The 15,480-nt window shown below is 51.0% G+C and overlaps 6 protein-coding genes across 6 annotated transcripts; 4 read left to right on the top strand and 2 right to left on the bottom strand.

The window, feature by feature from the left end:
• The first annotated feature begins 528 nt into the window (after positions 1–528).
• BKA58DRAFT_359730 (trehalase precursor) lies at positions 529–3,036 on the top strand. The gene is made up of 2 exons (XM_046168737.1): positions 529–940; positions 992–3,036. Exons 1-2 carry the CDS (start codon positions 762–764, stop codon positions 2,850–2,852), a joined length of 2,040 nt encoding a protein of 679 aa, XP_046026715.1. The 5' UTR covers positions 529–761; the 3' UTR covers positions 2,853–3,036.
• A 1,136-nt stretch (positions 3,037–4,172) lies between these two features.
• BKA58DRAFT_383550 (cutinase) lies at positions 4,173–5,429 on the top strand. Its single transcript, XM_046170189.1, has 3 exons — positions 4,173–4,722; positions 4,774–4,991; positions 5,049–5,429. Exons 1-3 carry the CDS (start codon positions 4,516–4,518, stop codon positions 5,320–5,322), a joined length of 699 nt encoding a protein of 232 aa, XP_046026714.1. The 5' UTR covers positions 4,173–4,515; the 3' UTR covers positions 5,323–5,429.
• Positions 5,430–7,673: 2,244 nt separating this feature from the next.
• Positions 7,674–8,690, bottom strand: BKA58DRAFT_314373 (uncharacterized protein; the record flags this gene model as incomplete). Its single annotated transcript, XM_046167475.1, has 1 exon — positions 7,674–8,690. One exon carries the CDS (start codon positions 8,688–8,690, stop codon positions 7,674–7,676), a length of 1,017 nt encoding a protein of 338 aa, XP_046026713.1.
• A 1,723-nt stretch (positions 8,691–10,413) lies between these two features.
• Positions 10,414–12,193, top strand: BKA58DRAFT_314239 (major facilitator superfamily domain-containing protein; the record flags this gene model as incomplete). The annotated part of the gene is made up of 5 exons (XM_046167467.1): positions 10,414–10,596; positions 10,628–10,775; positions 10,835–11,427; positions 11,473–11,868; positions 11,918–12,193. The coding sequence occupies 5 exons, from the start codon at positions 10,414–10,416 to the stop codon at positions 12,191–12,193; spliced, it is 1,596 nt and encodes a 531-aa protein (XP_046026712.1).
• Positions 12,194–12,850: 657 nt separating this feature from the next.
• On the bottom strand, positions 12,851–13,496 carry BKA58DRAFT_439202 (uncharacterized protein; the record flags this gene model as incomplete). Its single annotated transcript, XM_046173662.1, has 3 exons — positions 12,851–12,939; positions 12,993–13,351; positions 13,405–13,496. 3 exons carry the CDS (start codon positions 13,494–13,496, stop codon positions 12,851–12,853), a joined length of 540 nt encoding a protein of 179 aa, XP_046026711.1.
• Positions 13,497–14,366: 870 nt separating this feature from the next.
• BKA58DRAFT_439201 (uncharacterized protein) lies at positions 14,367–15,271 on the top strand (the record flags this gene model as incomplete). The annotated part of the gene is made up of 3 exons (XM_046173661.1): positions 14,367–14,516; positions 14,568–14,649; positions 14,703–15,271. 3 exons carry the CDS (start codon positions 14,367–14,369, stop codon positions 15,269–15,271), a joined length of 801 nt encoding a protein of 266 aa, XP_046026710.1.
• Positions 15,272–15,480: the final 209 nt, after the last annotated feature.

Below are 15,480 nucleotides of genomic sequence, written 5' to 3'. Positions count from 1 at the left end.
ATACGGCGACGTGTATGGCTTTGTGGGGTGATGGTAGTGTCGCAGCTGTACGCGCTCATGGCTGCTTTCCCTGCTATTCCGACACATCGAACAGGCCGGCGGGGTACGAGTCGCGCCTATGTGAACAAGTCGCGTTTTAGTAGTTAACCGGGTATCACAGAACTGACAATGAAGCCACATGTGACGAAGAATCGGCGTACATGATTGCGGGCAGGAGCTACGCCCTTCGATCCAGAGGATGGTATAGTGTCTCCGTCGTTCTCAACGTATATAGTTATGCTTTACTTCATCTTTGTCTCGTTATTTCATCGGATCATAAACGAGTGACAGATGTATGGCAGTGTCAGAATCGTGATGAGCAGAGTCTGCCACGCCGCCCAGGTGTTGTGTTCCGTGGTTCGGACCGGGGCTGACGGCGATGACATCACGCTAAGACATTTTCGACAGCCGCACTCGCGGGGAATGCTTGACTTCCCCACATTTTATCAGTAGCAGCGCGCTCGTGATACGCCGTTTGCTGATGCCGAAGAACGACTTGGGTACTTTTGGGAACATTGCCAAGGATGACGATGCGCGTTCCTCGTGCTCTGGCCAGCCACGTACGTGTGCGAACCGGTCAAAGTACCCGAGCTACTCGGTGAATGGCAGGTTTCTTTGCGTACTAGGCTCGTAGGGCCGAGTACTTAAGTAGGCAGTACCGTTTACCCATGCATCGGTTCAGCTTCATCATTTTCTTTGCTGACAAGAGCTGATCCTCAACCATGGTGTCAATGCGCTCGTTGGCTGCTGCCCTCATTACAAGCGCGCCATTGGCGAACGCGCTGTTCATCAATGGCAGCGTAATCGCACCCTGTGACTCTCCTATATACTGCTACGGCGACCTACTCCGCGAGATTGAACTCGCGAGGCCTTTCGCGGATTCAAAGACGTTCGTTGATTTGTAAGTACTATAGATAAGAAGTCGAATTGGATCACGGCTCATTGATGGCAGGCCAACAACGCGCCCACTAGACGAAGTACTGGCAGCATTCGCCAACCTCTCGAGGCCAATCGAGAACAACACCGCGCTCAATGATTTCCTCTCCGAGTACTTCGGCGAAGCCGGCTCAGAGCTCGAAGAAGTACCCACCGATGAGCTGGAAACTCAGCCAGATTTCCTTGAGAATGTGAACAGCTCTGTCGTTCGAGACTTCACGCGTCAGGTCATCGACATATGGCCGGACTTGACGCGCCGTTATGTCGGGGCTGGAAACTGCTCCGATTGCGTCAACTCTTTCCTTCCGGTCAATCGTACCTTTGTAGTAGCTGGTGGTCGTTTTAGAGAACCGTACTACTGGGACTCATTCTGGATCATTGAAGGTCTACTTCGCACTCAAGGGTCCTTTACTCAGATTGCAGAGAACATCATCGAAAACTTCCTGGATCTCGTCGAAGACATTGGTTTCGTACCCAATGGCGCTCGGCGTTACTACGAGAATCGATCACAGCCACCCCTACTTACCCAGATGGTTCGGGTCTACGTCGAATATACCCAGAACTATACTCTGCTCGAGCGGGCGCTACCTATCCTAGAGAAAGAGTATGACTTCTGGGTGAACAACCGTACCGTAATGCTCGAGCGCGCCGGTATGAACTACTCTCTGAACCACTATGCCGTGTCGAACACACAGCCACGACCGGAGTCTTACTACGAGGATTATGTGACTGCAAACAATGCGACCTATTTCAACGAAGAGGGCCAAGAGTTCAATGCAACGCAGCCGCTCAATGAGACTGAAATGGCGACACTATACTCCAACCTTGCCTCGGGCGCAGAGAGTGGATGGGATTATTCGTCACGCTGGATAGCCAATCCGTCTGACGCCGTCGCGGACACGTTCTTCCCCCTTCGCTCGCTCAACACTATTGAGATTATTCCGGTGGAGCTCAATTCGATTCTCTACTACAATGAGATCACCATTGCTGAGTTTCATCGCCATCAAGGCAATTACACTGCTGCACGCGAGTGGGCTGGTCGGGCAGCAAACCGTAGTGAGGCAATGACTACGTTCCTTTGGTCACCTGAGCACTACAGCTACTTCGACTACAACTTGACATCTAGCAGTCAGAACGTATACACTCTAGCCGACAATACAAGTACGCCCCTGTCACTCCAAGGCGCGCCAACCGGAAAACAAGTGGGGTTCCAGATCTCTCAATTCTATCCCTTCTGGACAGGTGCTGCTCCTGAAAGCATCAAGAATGACCCTAAGGCAATGAGGCGCGTATACGCACGCGTTGAAGAGCTTCTCGAGTCTCGAGACGGCGCGATTGCGGCGACGAACCTTCAGACTGGTCAGCAGTGGGATGAACCAAACGTTTGGCCACCGCTCCAATACATCCTTATGCAAGGCTTGCTCAACACCCCTCTCGAGGTCAGCGAAGACGATGACGAGCAATCAACAGAAGACTACATTTGGACGCAAGATCTATCACTCCGCCTCGCACAGCGCTATCTTGACTCGTTGTACTGCACATGGCGTGTCACTGGTGGCGCGACTGACGAAGTACCGCAACTTCCCGACTCTCAGGGCAATGGAACGATCTTCGAGAAGTATGCCGACGAGAGTACCAACGCTGCCGGTGGAGGCGGAGAGTATGAGGTCGTGGAAGGTTTCGGGTGGTCGAACGGTGTTCTCATTTGGGCCGCGGATCAGTTTGGCCAAAGCTTAACAACACCCGAGTGTGGAAATATCACTGCTGCCAATATTGGTGGCGGTGATGCGAAGAGGAAGAGGAGTGCAGTGGAACTGAGCAAAAGAGATGCTAAGTGGATCAAGAAGACCAGAGGAACCAGGAAGTTGAGGTATTGATATTAAGGTCTGCGTCTATCTAGTGGCGGAGAGTTTCACCCATCACCGATATCCTTGATACCAGTTCATAATACTTGCCTAATTTCATCCCACGTTCACATACCCGTCTTGTTCTTCTTGTTCTCGGGCGTACAACTCAGCTGCAGATCCTGCGGACATGGACAGCCCCCACGCTGATTCGTCCTGAGTAAGAATACTTCAAAGCCACCTGCTATTGTAAGAACCGTCCCTCATTTGGATGTCATCAACAACGGTGCCATGCTCATTACTCAACTTACGTCTACGGCTAAACAGACCGATGGATGAGGTGCTTGCTTTTTCTTTGGTTAATTTGCCGGTTGATGTCCTTATCGTCGCCTCCAGCGTGAGGATGCCACTTTCTTGAATATTTGTGGCTGTGACATTTCTTACGATGTCTGACTGTTACTCATCTACTACCACCCGTCCCGCCACCCGCCGTATCGCGCCACAGTATAGTACACTCTTGGCATTCTTGGCATTGCTTACCAGCATCGGCATCCACGCGTTTTCTTGTCAGGACTGATCACCGAGCGATAATTTGCCCATAGGTTGACTAAGAGTTCTTGAAATAACAGCACCGTGATTATTGCTGTCTGTCAAGAAGAAATTATGCTTCGTTACGGAATTGATCGCAGAGTCATTGATACGCACAATAATAGCAGCCTGTATAGGAGTTCGCCGGTTCCTCCCGCGACGGCCAGAGTACAAAACCGTTACAGGCTAAAGACCCGAAGCTACAGAGAAAGCGTGGCTTGGGGCGGCAACCTCACTGACTGCCAAGCACGCCATCTCGATATCGACAGCATGTCGCGAGGGATTATCGGTAGCGATTGGAGAAGTCCTAGAGCCAATTATGATCTGCACGGGACACGAATGACCAGTGGAGATCGCTGTGTTCGTGCGGGCGCTAGGCCAGTGGCTTGCCATCCCTGACAAGCTTCCAACATTCTTGTCTTCTTGATCCGAGGTCCGGATCCTTTCTAGATCTTCTACACGGAAAGAAGCACAGTTCTTCTGTCGAAGAGATTGTGGTTTTGACCAGCCCTCCACGTGTCCGAGCCGCCCAGTCTATACTGACTTTCGTGAGCACGTACCAGGATACGCTAGCCAGCTGTTCCCTGTGCTTGCCTTTACATTCACACCACAGCTTCAGGGCAGTCGCTCACGGGGCCTTTTGTCCCTTCACCCTCTGTAGTTTGGATCCTGAGATCACGCTCGGCGTCCGCACATTGTACGGACTAAATGATCGCGGAGCATTTCCCATTGTGAGGAGAGAAACAGTACCTGCGGCTATAAGACACTGACTCGCCAATGAACCTGTAACTCTAGCATAACACTCTGCAGCCACTGCCAAATGCGTATCCTTCGGAAAATGTCAGACGTGGGGGGACGGATGTGGAGACATGGGAACGCTAGAGCGCGAACTCACTGACCCAATGACCATCAATGCTGGTTTCTACTTCCGAGGCTGCCACGGCTTAGTGAAGGCTGATCGATGGCCGAATATCCGCGCACATATTCAGAAAGGAGATAAATATGTGGAAGACATTCGCTATTCTGAACAGCACCCTCGCATCTCAACAGCACCACCAAATCACTCCATTCTCTTCTCCAACAGCCTCAACCCCGACAGGACCTCAACATGAAGTACTTCACTCTATCCATGATGACTGCCCTTGCGGCGGCTTCGCCCATCTCCTCGGCGGCTCAGTTCTCAGAGAACGAGATACAGGCGCGTCAGTTCGGTTTCGGCACTACCACTCGAAACGAACTTGAAGATGGCCGAGCTGGTTCTTGCCCAGAGGCAATCTTCATTTTCGCCCGGGCTTCCACTGAGAGTGGTAACATGGTATGTTACATACCGCATGTAATTGAGGGCGTAAGACTAACACGTTGACAGGGCGCTTCTGCCGGCCCTGCAGTAGCCAGCGCTCTTGAACGCAACTATGGTGCCAGCAATGTGTGGGTCCAAGGTGTTGGCGGACCATACTCGGCAGATTTAGGCTCGAACGCACTGCCCGGCGGCACTTCCCAGGCTGCGATAAATGAAGCTGTGGGCCTTTTTGAGCAAGCAAATCAGAAGTGTCCAAACACTCCTATTGTTGCTGGCGGCTACAGGTACGTACTTATTCTGCATGCCTTTCCATCTTGAGACTCTCACTGACATCTCGGCAGCCAAGGTACCGCCGTCATCGCGGGAGCCATTCCCAAGCTCTCTACTACGATTCGCAATCAAGTCAAGGGTGTCGTGCTCTTCGGCTACACACGAAATGCCCAGAATCGTGGTGGCATTCCTGACTACCCTAGCGAGGACCTGGAGGTATACTGTGCTACTGGTGATCTTGTATGCGTTGGGACGCTTACTATCACTGCTGCCCACTTCTCTTACTCGGATGAGGCCGCAGGTCCTGCGCCAAGGTTCTTGATAGGCAAGATTGATGCGAACTGAGATAATCGTGAGGCGAAGCCGCAGGAGTTGAGTCGAAGCGATCGATAAGTCTTTTACGAACTTTTCGGATAACAGTTAATTTACAAAGTAATTTCTAGGGTCTTCAAGTATTGTTGCACATCCGTGAAAAGACATCCGTGAAAAGACATCCAATGACTAAGTGCAGGTGATGAACTGACGAACTTGGAAGCGGTAAGTGCAAAGCGGAAGACCGCCAAGAATGAGACCTACCTGGACGCGCGACACTAGCTCGTGATAAGTGCATCTTCGCGTTGCTTATCGATAATGATGCCCAGGCTCACCCTGAAGCTCCAGCAATATGACACCATCCCAATGACATACCTTTCGACCACAAGCACATGTATATCGTCATTAAATTGGTGACATTAGGATTGACATCGATATCAAGCAATGCTCGCCAGGGCCTTGCAGCGACAACACAGCAGTGAGCCACTACCGAATGAAGGCGTTCATTACTGCAAAGCATTCCAAGGTTTGCACAGTCACACACTACAGCGAGAGCTGAGAGCTTTCGATGAGCAGTGGCTATGTGTTTCAGTTCTACCGAATGGCCATTCGAGGAGTGCCTAAACAATCAAAGCAAAGATGGCTGTATGTAGCTGAGCGTGTCTCATATCGACGTATGCAAGTCCATCGTACTCGTTAGCCGTGAGATTGTTCTGTCTCGTCAATACAAAGGTGGCATTGGACTACCGCCGCTCCCCTCTTTGCTAGCTGTTCTGGGGAAGATAGCTACTGATCAGATCACTCTGGGGGACAGCGACATTGAATGGAATAGTGAGGCATGGGAGGCTCTACGATGGTTCGATGGGTTATCGCTGTCAGCTTGCAGACCTGTGGTAGATCACAGGGCGTTAAAGTTTGGCAAATTTCTTAATGAAATGCAGCAACGACGTGTTGGACGAATGCGAGAGATCGCCGTCATCAAATACATGTAGGATAGGGCTTGCGGCTTCTCAAGGATGAAACTTGGTCGCTCATATTGAGGCGGCCCTAATGAGATAGCGGATTCAGGCATATAATGGCTGCTCAATACTACGAAGCAAAATAGCATATGTCGGCGTTACTTGAGCCGACTGCTAAGCATGCATTGTGTTCACATGACATTTATCTACACCGCAACTTACACATCGACACATCTCAACGCTCATCGATCGGTCCATAGCATCTCGTCTAGCTGATGTGCCGATGTGTACGTGTGCCCCAGACCACACAACATCCATTCCACCGCTGACGCAGATTTGTACGTGTCATTTCTATCTTCACACTTGCATGAATGTGCACTCCACTGCCAATCGTACACCACTTTCTATTTCCGGCCATGATACCACACGCGCATCATAGATCTTCAAGGATTTGTCTAATTCTCCGCGAGGCTAAGAAGCCTCCACTTCACATGCGAGTTTTGTGACGCTGCGCCCGTTTTATGTGGGGTCTGAACGAGTCTTATATGCAGCTCCATCTATCCAATAGACTAACAGCCCTCTTCGCGATTTGCCACTTTTCAGCCTGACACGAGGTGTGGCCCTCTTGATGTGTTGTCCGCTGGGTCATGCAGGTGGTGGCTGAGCCGATCGATGTTTGATGGCCAAACATGAGCTTTGCGTTGCAACCGATCTCGATAGCAGGTGATGAGGCCTTGCGTATGCTATGACGATGGCTGAACACTGTCTACCTCATCTATTTGTATCATCTGGCTAGGTGGATACGAACACAACAGCCTACGACGAGTCCTCTGGAGCCTCTGGGCTGGCGAAGGTTCGTAAGGAGGCCTTTAAGTATTGGTATGCAGCGAACCCATCGGCGCACCGATTGTATGCCTACAGCGTGATCTTCACATTTGAAGGACATGCCAAGAAACAATTTGTTGTTGTTCGTGGGGAAACGGGCGGGTGAAGCCACTTTCACGCTGGATCCTACGCTAGGCAAATCCGGTCGCGATAGTCTCTAGCGGGCATCGACCCAATTACCCGGTTGACAGTGTACCACCTTCAGGTCTTACAGATCTGCATCTTAACATGTCTTTCGACGGCGACCATGAAAGTACTGGATGTGCGAGACCCAAGGACTATCGGACGCTGGAAGCAGCGCTGAATTGGAGATCGACACAAAAGTGTGACAAAGAAATCGCAACCTTCCATGTTAGTCCACTATAATGTTGTGTTTAGTGTGGCTACGAAGGGATAACGGAAGTAGTATCACAACGCATTGGAGGGCGGGTTATGAAACGATCTCGTCTTGCAAGACAAAGAAATTAGATTTGTGGGTGCGTAGAAGTGAATTAAGATCAGAGCTAAGTAGAAGCGATGAGCAGATCAATTCCCCATTTACTACAGTATGGCTCGTCCGAAAGTGCGTTGGAAATCGCCATCGCTCCACCTCTGTTTGGCAAAGGCTGGGAATTTCGGCAGATCCAGCACCAAAAAGTCTGATTCAGAGAACTTAGCGTACACGTTTTCCTTCTCCATGATGTGTGCGTCTTGCCATGTCGCCCAAACAGCATCCCAGTACCGTCTCGGCTCTTCTTTCGCATGTCCGACATGCCCACTTTTCTCGAACAGCACTTCGGTGACAGGTATGCCAATAGATGCTGACTGTTCCACGTGCTCACAGACATCTTGCCAAGCGATAAGCGTATCGCTCTTTGAGTAAAGATAGCAGCGTGGTGCTGTGGGATCGAAATAGACAGGATCGTTGATACGTTTTCGAGTCCGACTGATGACGTTGTTCTCGAATCCTTTGATACCGATGTAGAGTATCCAGATGCAGCCCAGCACTAGACTGGCGAATAGTATAGCAATATGACGCAGAACCGGTATCTGGGGTAGGGATTTGTTGAGGGCCTCGCACAAGCGGAGATAGCGTGGGTGGCCTGGTGTGCTGTCTAGACATAGTGCTGAGACAGGGAGTCGTGTCTCAGTGAACCTGTAGTGAGCCTCTGCTAACTCGCAGGCCTTGTTACTCCCACCTTCAGAAAATACGTGTAATAGGATTCCACTATCGAAGCCTTGAGCAGCCAGGTACTGGTAGTTGGAAATGCGTTCGATGGCGGGTTTCATGCGGCACTGTTTGCTTGCAGAATTTCTAAAGCAGAGATCTTTCGCGGAAGTTGTGATGACCATGATACGTGACGAAGGAAAAAGAGATCTGTACTCTGCTGTGTACTTGGCGATGTAACGGTTCTGGGCTCCTGTCCATGTGCATAGCAGTATAAGTGACGGTGCCACCAAACTTTGCGACGAGAAAGGTGTAGCACGGCACATTGGCCGCGGATCATACACCCATATGGAGGGAGCGACAAGCTCGAAGCCAGGGATTATGTCGTGAGTTGTTCTGCGGTTTGTCATGATACTCATCGATGAGATGGTTTCCGATACGGAGATAAAGAAGTCCCAAAAAGGCTGGTGACAATAGTGAGGCGCTTCGGGATAGAACGGCACTTTGTTGATTGGTGATATATCCCGATGTAGATAAACTGAAGGACTGTGTGTACTGTCACTGTATCAATAATTGTAAACAATGCAACGAGAGGGGAACTGGAAGTATCCAGCATAAACACATCGAGACGCCGGAAGTCAACCGATACGCAATCAGAGACTTGTTGATACTAATTGCGTACGTACAGGGCGCTGGAAGTGAACCGAGAACTTCCATAGGATCGATCGACCTCGCAGTGGACTTTCTTTAGTTCGCTTCATGTTTCCTATTTGGTAACTAGCCAGCAAGACGGTACGGCGGCCGACCATGGCCTGAAAGAAGGTAGATTGCGCACGTTCTGTCCTGCAAAACATGATGAAGCGTATAAGGGTCTCGTCCCGGTGCCGTTATTCAGTTGGGACGGTTCTCAATAGCAAAAGCCCCTAGGCGAGGATATTCAAAACGCCTGGTGTCCGTGAGGCTTATGCGCCCCTTCGAAAGTACGGCCCCCCACATTCTTTTGGCATGCCAGCCACATGTTGGACTGTGCGACACAGCAGGAAGGTAGCGTTCGAGGCGCTTCCCCGCTGCGCAAAGTCGTGGCCAACACTACCTAAGTACTTGGCTGCCGTGCTGACAATGAGTGATGTGATTCGTCGAGCTGGTGCAAGGCTGAGGCTGGGTCTACAAACTGACAGCATAGAAGTGGCTGCCGTAACATCGACACATCAACTGCACCTTGGGTCCTTCAAGCTGCCTTAGTGTGCGATTCTACGAATTCGAGCCTCGAGTGGCTAAAAGCACGTGTCAATGCAGGAGCCGGATCACGCTGGCCGTTTGCAGCGATCTTCAAAACAACCACCCGTGTCATGGTACGCCATGACAGTTACCCTAAGGGGATGAAGTTTTTTTTTTCCCCCGTAGGTATGGGATAGCTCGTTCAGACATGCGCTCGGTTCGGGGGCGAAAGCGAAACAACGATATCGTAAGTTAGTGCCATAATGTTCAATGCCTAGGAAGCAACTACAATGCATAAGCTGCATATCTGTTTGGGTGAGCCTCGACCATAGAAGCAGACACTCGCTGTACCTCAATCTCTCAACTGGAGGTTAACTTCTGGAGCTAAATCGACGCCGATCTTTACTGCCCAATCGATTCCGACACTACCACCTCGCACACACTGTCTCTAAGACAAGTCATCTTTTGTCCAATCCTCGTTCTTCTTATTTCGCCCCCAATGGCGATCGGCAGTCATTGGAACGAGACGACCTTTGAGCAGTGGGATTCTTCATGCAGTACACCCACCGATGAATACAGCGAGCCTCATGGTGCGTGGAAACAAAACCACGTCAGGCTTACTAGAGGTGAGCAAGCCCCACGGCAAAGCCGTACATCCAAACTCTTATATCGCCATACAGTAGTGTGCATGGCGTTCCGTAGTGCCATAGTGTAAATGGCTGAATCCACCTCCCATAAAGTTCGCTTGTGTTCAGGTTTGGAGGACTCTAGCACATCTCCAACATTTCAGGCTTCTGGAAGAGTTCCACTGATTGTGTTTTAGAACTAAACGATTGGCCGGAATTTTCGAAAAAAGTTACAGCCTCATCTGTCAAAGATCTAATATCTACCAACTCGCTGTGGACGACCGACAACATGCCCCTTGAGAACGTTGGAAGGAGAGACGAGACTCACATTGCTGATTCATGGAAGCCACAAAAGAAGGAGCTGGTAATTATGATCAGTCTAAGCTTCATATCGCTGATGGTGGCGCTGGATGCCACAATACTAGTGACAGTCCTGCCAGTTGGTCATCCCGTTGTTCAGTGCCGTCGAGACGTTCTGACATAGTTTGCAGGTAATAGCACAGAAGCTTGATGGTACTTCGGCTGAAGCGTTCTGGACAGGGACATCGTACCTTCTCACCTCTGCCATCTTCCAGCCGGTCATCGCATCGATATCCGCTGTTTTCGGCCGGCAACAACTCCTCATCGCCTCGCTCCTCTTCTTCACGGTCGGTAAGTTTGTACGTTATTCCATATCACGGACGGTCGCTAAGCATGCCTTCACAATCTAGGTACAATACTATGCTCGGTCGCAGACAACTTCACTGAGCTGCTCGGAGGGAGATGCATCCAGGGAATTGGCGGTGGTGGGATTATAACGTTGACACAAGTCATCTTTTGCGACATCGTACCACTGAGACAACGCCCAAAATACTTCGCGATGGTTCTCGGATGCTGGAGTATTGGATCCATCATCGGTCCAGTAGTTGGCGGTAAGCTCGTGGAAAGCGCATCCTGGCGATGGGCATTTCACATCAACTATCCATTCTGTGGTATCGGCTTCGCCGTTGCGATCTTGTTCGTGCGCCTTGACGCGGTGGCGAAACTCACGTTTCAAGAGAAGCTCAAACGAGTTGACTGGCTGGGCGCAGTGCTTTTCATCGGCAGCATGACGAGCTTGTTGATTGGAATCTCTTGGGGTGGCATCCAACATCCCTGGGACTCAGTTGCGACCCTTGCGCCTATTATCGCGGGAATGACAGGAATCGTTGCGTTCTTCCTGTGGGAATGGTACAGAAAAGACCACACCCTATTGCCGCTGGCAGTGTTCGGAAGCTGGAGCGCAATCGCCGCTTTTTACAACGCGCTGATCAACGGCCTGCTCGTACGCTCCCCTCCAGTCCTGCCCACTCTATGCTAACGTATCAAGCTCTTCACGACCTTGTACTACTGGCCATTTTATGATATGAGTATTCGCGGGAGATACCCTACCCAGGCCGGTATTGACATGTTACCGGTCGTCCTCCTCACGGTCCCCAGTTCCGTCATTGTTTCGATATTGACCACGCGTCTTGGACGATTCCGATGGGCGATTTGGGGTGGCTGGTTGGTTACAACATTTGCGTGTGGGTTGCAGGTTCTGCTAGACGTAGATTCCACGACTGTAGTCACGTCAGCGCTTCTTGCCGTTCTAGGTATTGGCATGGGTATGGTACTGACAAGTCTCAATGTCGGTATTCAGGCTATTTCCAAGCCAGAGGATGCAGCAATGGCTGCGAGCATGTACGGCTTTCTCCGAAGTCTGGGTATGCCAATCGGTGTCGCCGTAAGTGGAGCCTTCACCCGACTCCTTAACCAAAGCTGACCCCTTCAAGCTCTCAGGATCGATCTTCTCAAATTCCATGTCCGACAAGCTTTCCGAGCTAGGTCTGCCTACATCCATAGCTCATGACTCTGAGCAATACATCTTCGTCTTGCGCACCATGGCGGACTCCCCGAAGAAGAGTGCCATTCTTTCTTCGTACATGAGAGGCTTCGATTCGGTCTTCGTCATGGTCACGGGACTCTCAGCTAGTGCGCTTATTGTCAGCTTTATGATCAGAAAGTTCAGCATGGACAAGATCCTTGTTGCGCAATTCTCCGCAAAGTGAGTCGCGATTGCCTAGGCGGACGCGCGATTCTCCCGGGATTAAACGAGCTTCGTCTTTTCATGTACATACACTGTAGGGTATTCAGACTAAACCATCAGAAGACTGGTTGGCAACGGTCGATGCGTAGGCTCTCAGATTGGAGCGCGTATGTTGTGGTTGAGTTGACGATGCAGCGCGGTTTCCAGCGCGTCATTTGAGGGGCTAGGCCCACGTAATCGCGCTGCCTCAGGAACGCGCCATTGCGGCGTGACGGATCCTCGGCATACATCACTTCTACTACAACCAACACCGTTGATTGAACACGTCTGACACCATGCCAAATACACGTGCAAGAGAAAAGTGCGCCCTCTATCAGGATAGTGATAAACAGACGCGTGTCGCGACGTCCACTGCCCCTCTCTTTATCCATCTAACAAATTGTAACACTTACGAAGCCGACTAGGTTCGCGAGCGAGAGAGAATGCAGCATGGTACGTCTATAGAGTCAAACACGAAGATCACATGCCAATGTACTAAGCTTTGCAGCCAAGAGATCTGGGTCACCGCTTCAGACAGCTCGTCAAGATTCTTTTATACACTATGAATCGGAAATGACTGTAAAGTTACCGATTCCATCGAAGCGAACCGCACTGAGACTCTTTGACCCCGGAAAATACTCTATGAGCAGTAATCGTTAATGTTGTAACTGGGGTAGACGTGGCTAGTCCGGCAGGCTGGGCTGGCGCCTTTAACGTAGAGTTTGGTCGCTGGTACTGCATGTCAGCCTCTTCCCAGAGCCTCGTTATGGCTCGCGACTTACTGTCTACTTTGAGATTCTTGCTCGGCTGTCTCACGATAGTCTGGCTCCTCTCTCCTGGAGTAAGATCGTTCTCACACTGGATTTGTTGCTGGCCACCATTCACAGTGGTACTGCCAGTCCAGAGATCAATGTGGTTGATGCGCGGGCTAGCCTTCCAGTCGGTGTCGCACTGAGCACAAAAGTCCTCGAAACGCAAGTACTTTTGCGTGTACGGATCGTATATGATCTCACACTGGTTGAACTCGCCAGGAGCAGAGGCAAAAGTCAGGGGGTCGTCATAGGTGCCTGTACCGCCAGCCTTGAAACCACGGCCGCAGTCGTAGGCAGTCGCCGGACCTGGAGGGTCATTGTCGGGGTACCTGAGTACTGTTAGCTGGGGATACTTAGCCAGGGTTTCCGCCTATTGACATACCCGTAGTAAGTATGGGTGACCTTAGTCACTTTGGTGCAGCCGAAAGCCATAAGGCTAAAGGACGATAGTGCAACGAGTACTGAAGCGCGCATGATGATGGCTAGGCTGGATATGATTCTCTCTGTGAGCCTTGGATTGATCTGAGGACTTTCTCGAGCCGATCGGACAGACTTTATACTCCTCCTCACACCGCATTTCGGTGGAGATCTGATGAAGAGGCCGTATAGCTATCACTCTGCTCGACCTTAGTTCTGACAACCAGATTCCATTTTTGGACGAGGCACTGAATACAATGAAGGCGCATCAGCTGAAATTAGAAGATGACGATCCGAAGGCAGACACGAATTGCGGGTCGGGGGTCCAAGATCGCTCTTCCGCTCGTATTCTACGGCCTTGTAACGTAAATTGCCTGCTTCGTCACAATGCGGTTGCCCTCATCATGCATAAAGCTGACGAAGCTGAACAGATGATACGATATTAATTAATGCGAACCGTCCCCGCCGGGGAAGGCTAGGTCGACCAAAGCCGGGAGCGTGCCGTGTCGGGGCCAACCGCTGCGGGAGCCAATGGACACGCATCTCATGGCGTTGGTGGCGTATTTATTCCGTATCACGGCATACTGATTGAGCGCCGGATGCAGCAAGTTCTCTACAAGACTGCCTTGTACGGCTCGAATTCAGCTCTCGGGCTAGCTCTTCGCCTACGTATGTGTGCATCTTCGAACTATGATAGGCTGACAGCAACAGGGGTGATCAGGCTGGCTTATTCTTTTGCAGCGATCATTTCTTATCGCATACTGTACCCGTGAAGATGGAGCAACTTTCTTGATTCAGACATGTGAGCCGCATTTACGAGCAATATGCTTCCGCCCACCTCTCGATTCTCCTGCTGCAACGCTTCCGGACTCAAGCCATCAGCGGGACTCGAATCAATTGAGCAAGCCCTTTTCACTCCCCACCATCATGGCCTATCTGGACATCGAATCTTTCATGACCTTCAGCCTGGTGTCTCTTGCTTTCTTTCTTCAAGTTGCTTCCAGCTCAAGGATCGCGACATTTACAGATAGCCAGTGTAAGAACGCCTTCCAAAGCCTCGATGCAGAGAATGGATATGTAAGTTTCACTATACGAGTTGCATGAGACATACTGAACATTTACACCAAGCCCAATGGCACTTGCACCCGGCTGGGGGACCAGGGCAAATACGGAAGCTTCCAAGTCGTCGGACTAGACCCAGGCTGCAGTGGTAGGAGCCAAGTCTCGTTCTTTGTGAGGAGTTGCACTCATTGACCATATTAGCTACAATTTACGGAGCCGACAGCGAAGAGTTTGTACCGTGCTCGTCGACAATCCTGCAGTTCACGAGCATAGGCGATTGCCACAATTCCTCCTTCGTCTATTACAGCATTGACGCGTGTACACCGCCTAGTCAGATATCGTCATCGTCCCGCTCTGCCACACCTTCGGCGTCTCCTTCGACGTCTCCATCTTCGACGCCGTCGCCTAGCGTAGCAAGCAAGCCCCGCAAGAGTAACACTGGTGCTATAGCTGGTGGTGTGGTTGGCGGTGTATGCGGGCTCGCTCTCATCGCTGCCGCCGTATTACTGCTTCTACGACGGAAGAAGAAGGCTGAGCAACCACCGGAAATCTCCGCGGATGAGCGGGGAGAGGTTGACGGAAGAGGCGCGTTCGCCGAAATGCCACACCAAGACCCAAAACAAGAGATGGACTCGAAGAACATAGCGCCACAGGAGCTCGGCGATAAAAAGAGTGTGGATCTACCACCGGTTGAGCTTCCAGGGGACGACGCTGCTCGACATTCCCAGCATATACCTGACTCTCAGCTTACTGGAAGTGAGAAGCACTGAGACACCAGGAGACAACCCTACAAGAGTCGGTAGTATGAGTCGAGAGAGCACGAAAGTAGAAAGGATTTGGCAGTCACATGTCTACCCTCATTACGCCAGGGCTGGTCCCATGTACTGTCTTGATATAGCTAGCGAAGCGGTTACGGTGCCGATAAATGTGAACTTTTTTCAGGCACTAGCCTTTTTGTCTGCGCTCAGCTCACGGATTC

The sequence above is a fragment of the Alternaria rosae genome, assembly GCF_020736505.1.
Source record: "Alternaria rosae strain MPI-PUGE-AT-0040 chromosome Unknown BKA58scaffold_4, whole genome shotgun sequence".
Lineage (NCBI taxonomy): Eukaryota > Fungi > Ascomycota > Dothideomycetes > Pleosporales > Pleosporaceae > Alternaria > Alternaria rosae.
Note: the sequence above shows the minus strand (reverse complement) of the source record. Positions and strands in the feature narration are given on the sequence as shown.

What these genes read in the sequence shown, in the direction of transcription:
- BKA58DRAFT_383550 (XM_046170189.1), top strand. Translation starts at nt 4,516, where the DNA reads ATGAAGTACTTCACTCTATCCATGATGACTGCCCTTGCGGCGGCTTCG. An exon ending in CCACTGAGAGTGGTAACATG is followed by an intron (nt 4,723 to 4,773) that starts GTATGTTACATA and finishes ACACGTTGACAG; the next exon opens with GGCGCTTCTGCCGGCCCTGC. An exon ending in ATTGTTGCTGGCGGCTACAG is followed by an intron (nt 4,992 to 5,048) that starts GTACGTACTTAT and finishes ACATCTCGGCAG; the next exon opens with CCAAGGTACCGCCGTCATCG.
- BKA58DRAFT_359730 (XM_046168737.1), top strand. Translation starts at nt 762, where the DNA reads ATGGTGTCAATGCGCTCGTTGGCTGCTGCCCTCATTACAAGCGCGCCA. An exon ending in TCAAAGACGTTCGTTGATTT is followed by an intron (nt 941 to 991) that starts GTAAGTACTATA and finishes CATTGATGGCAG; the next exon opens with GCCAACAACGCGCCCACTAG.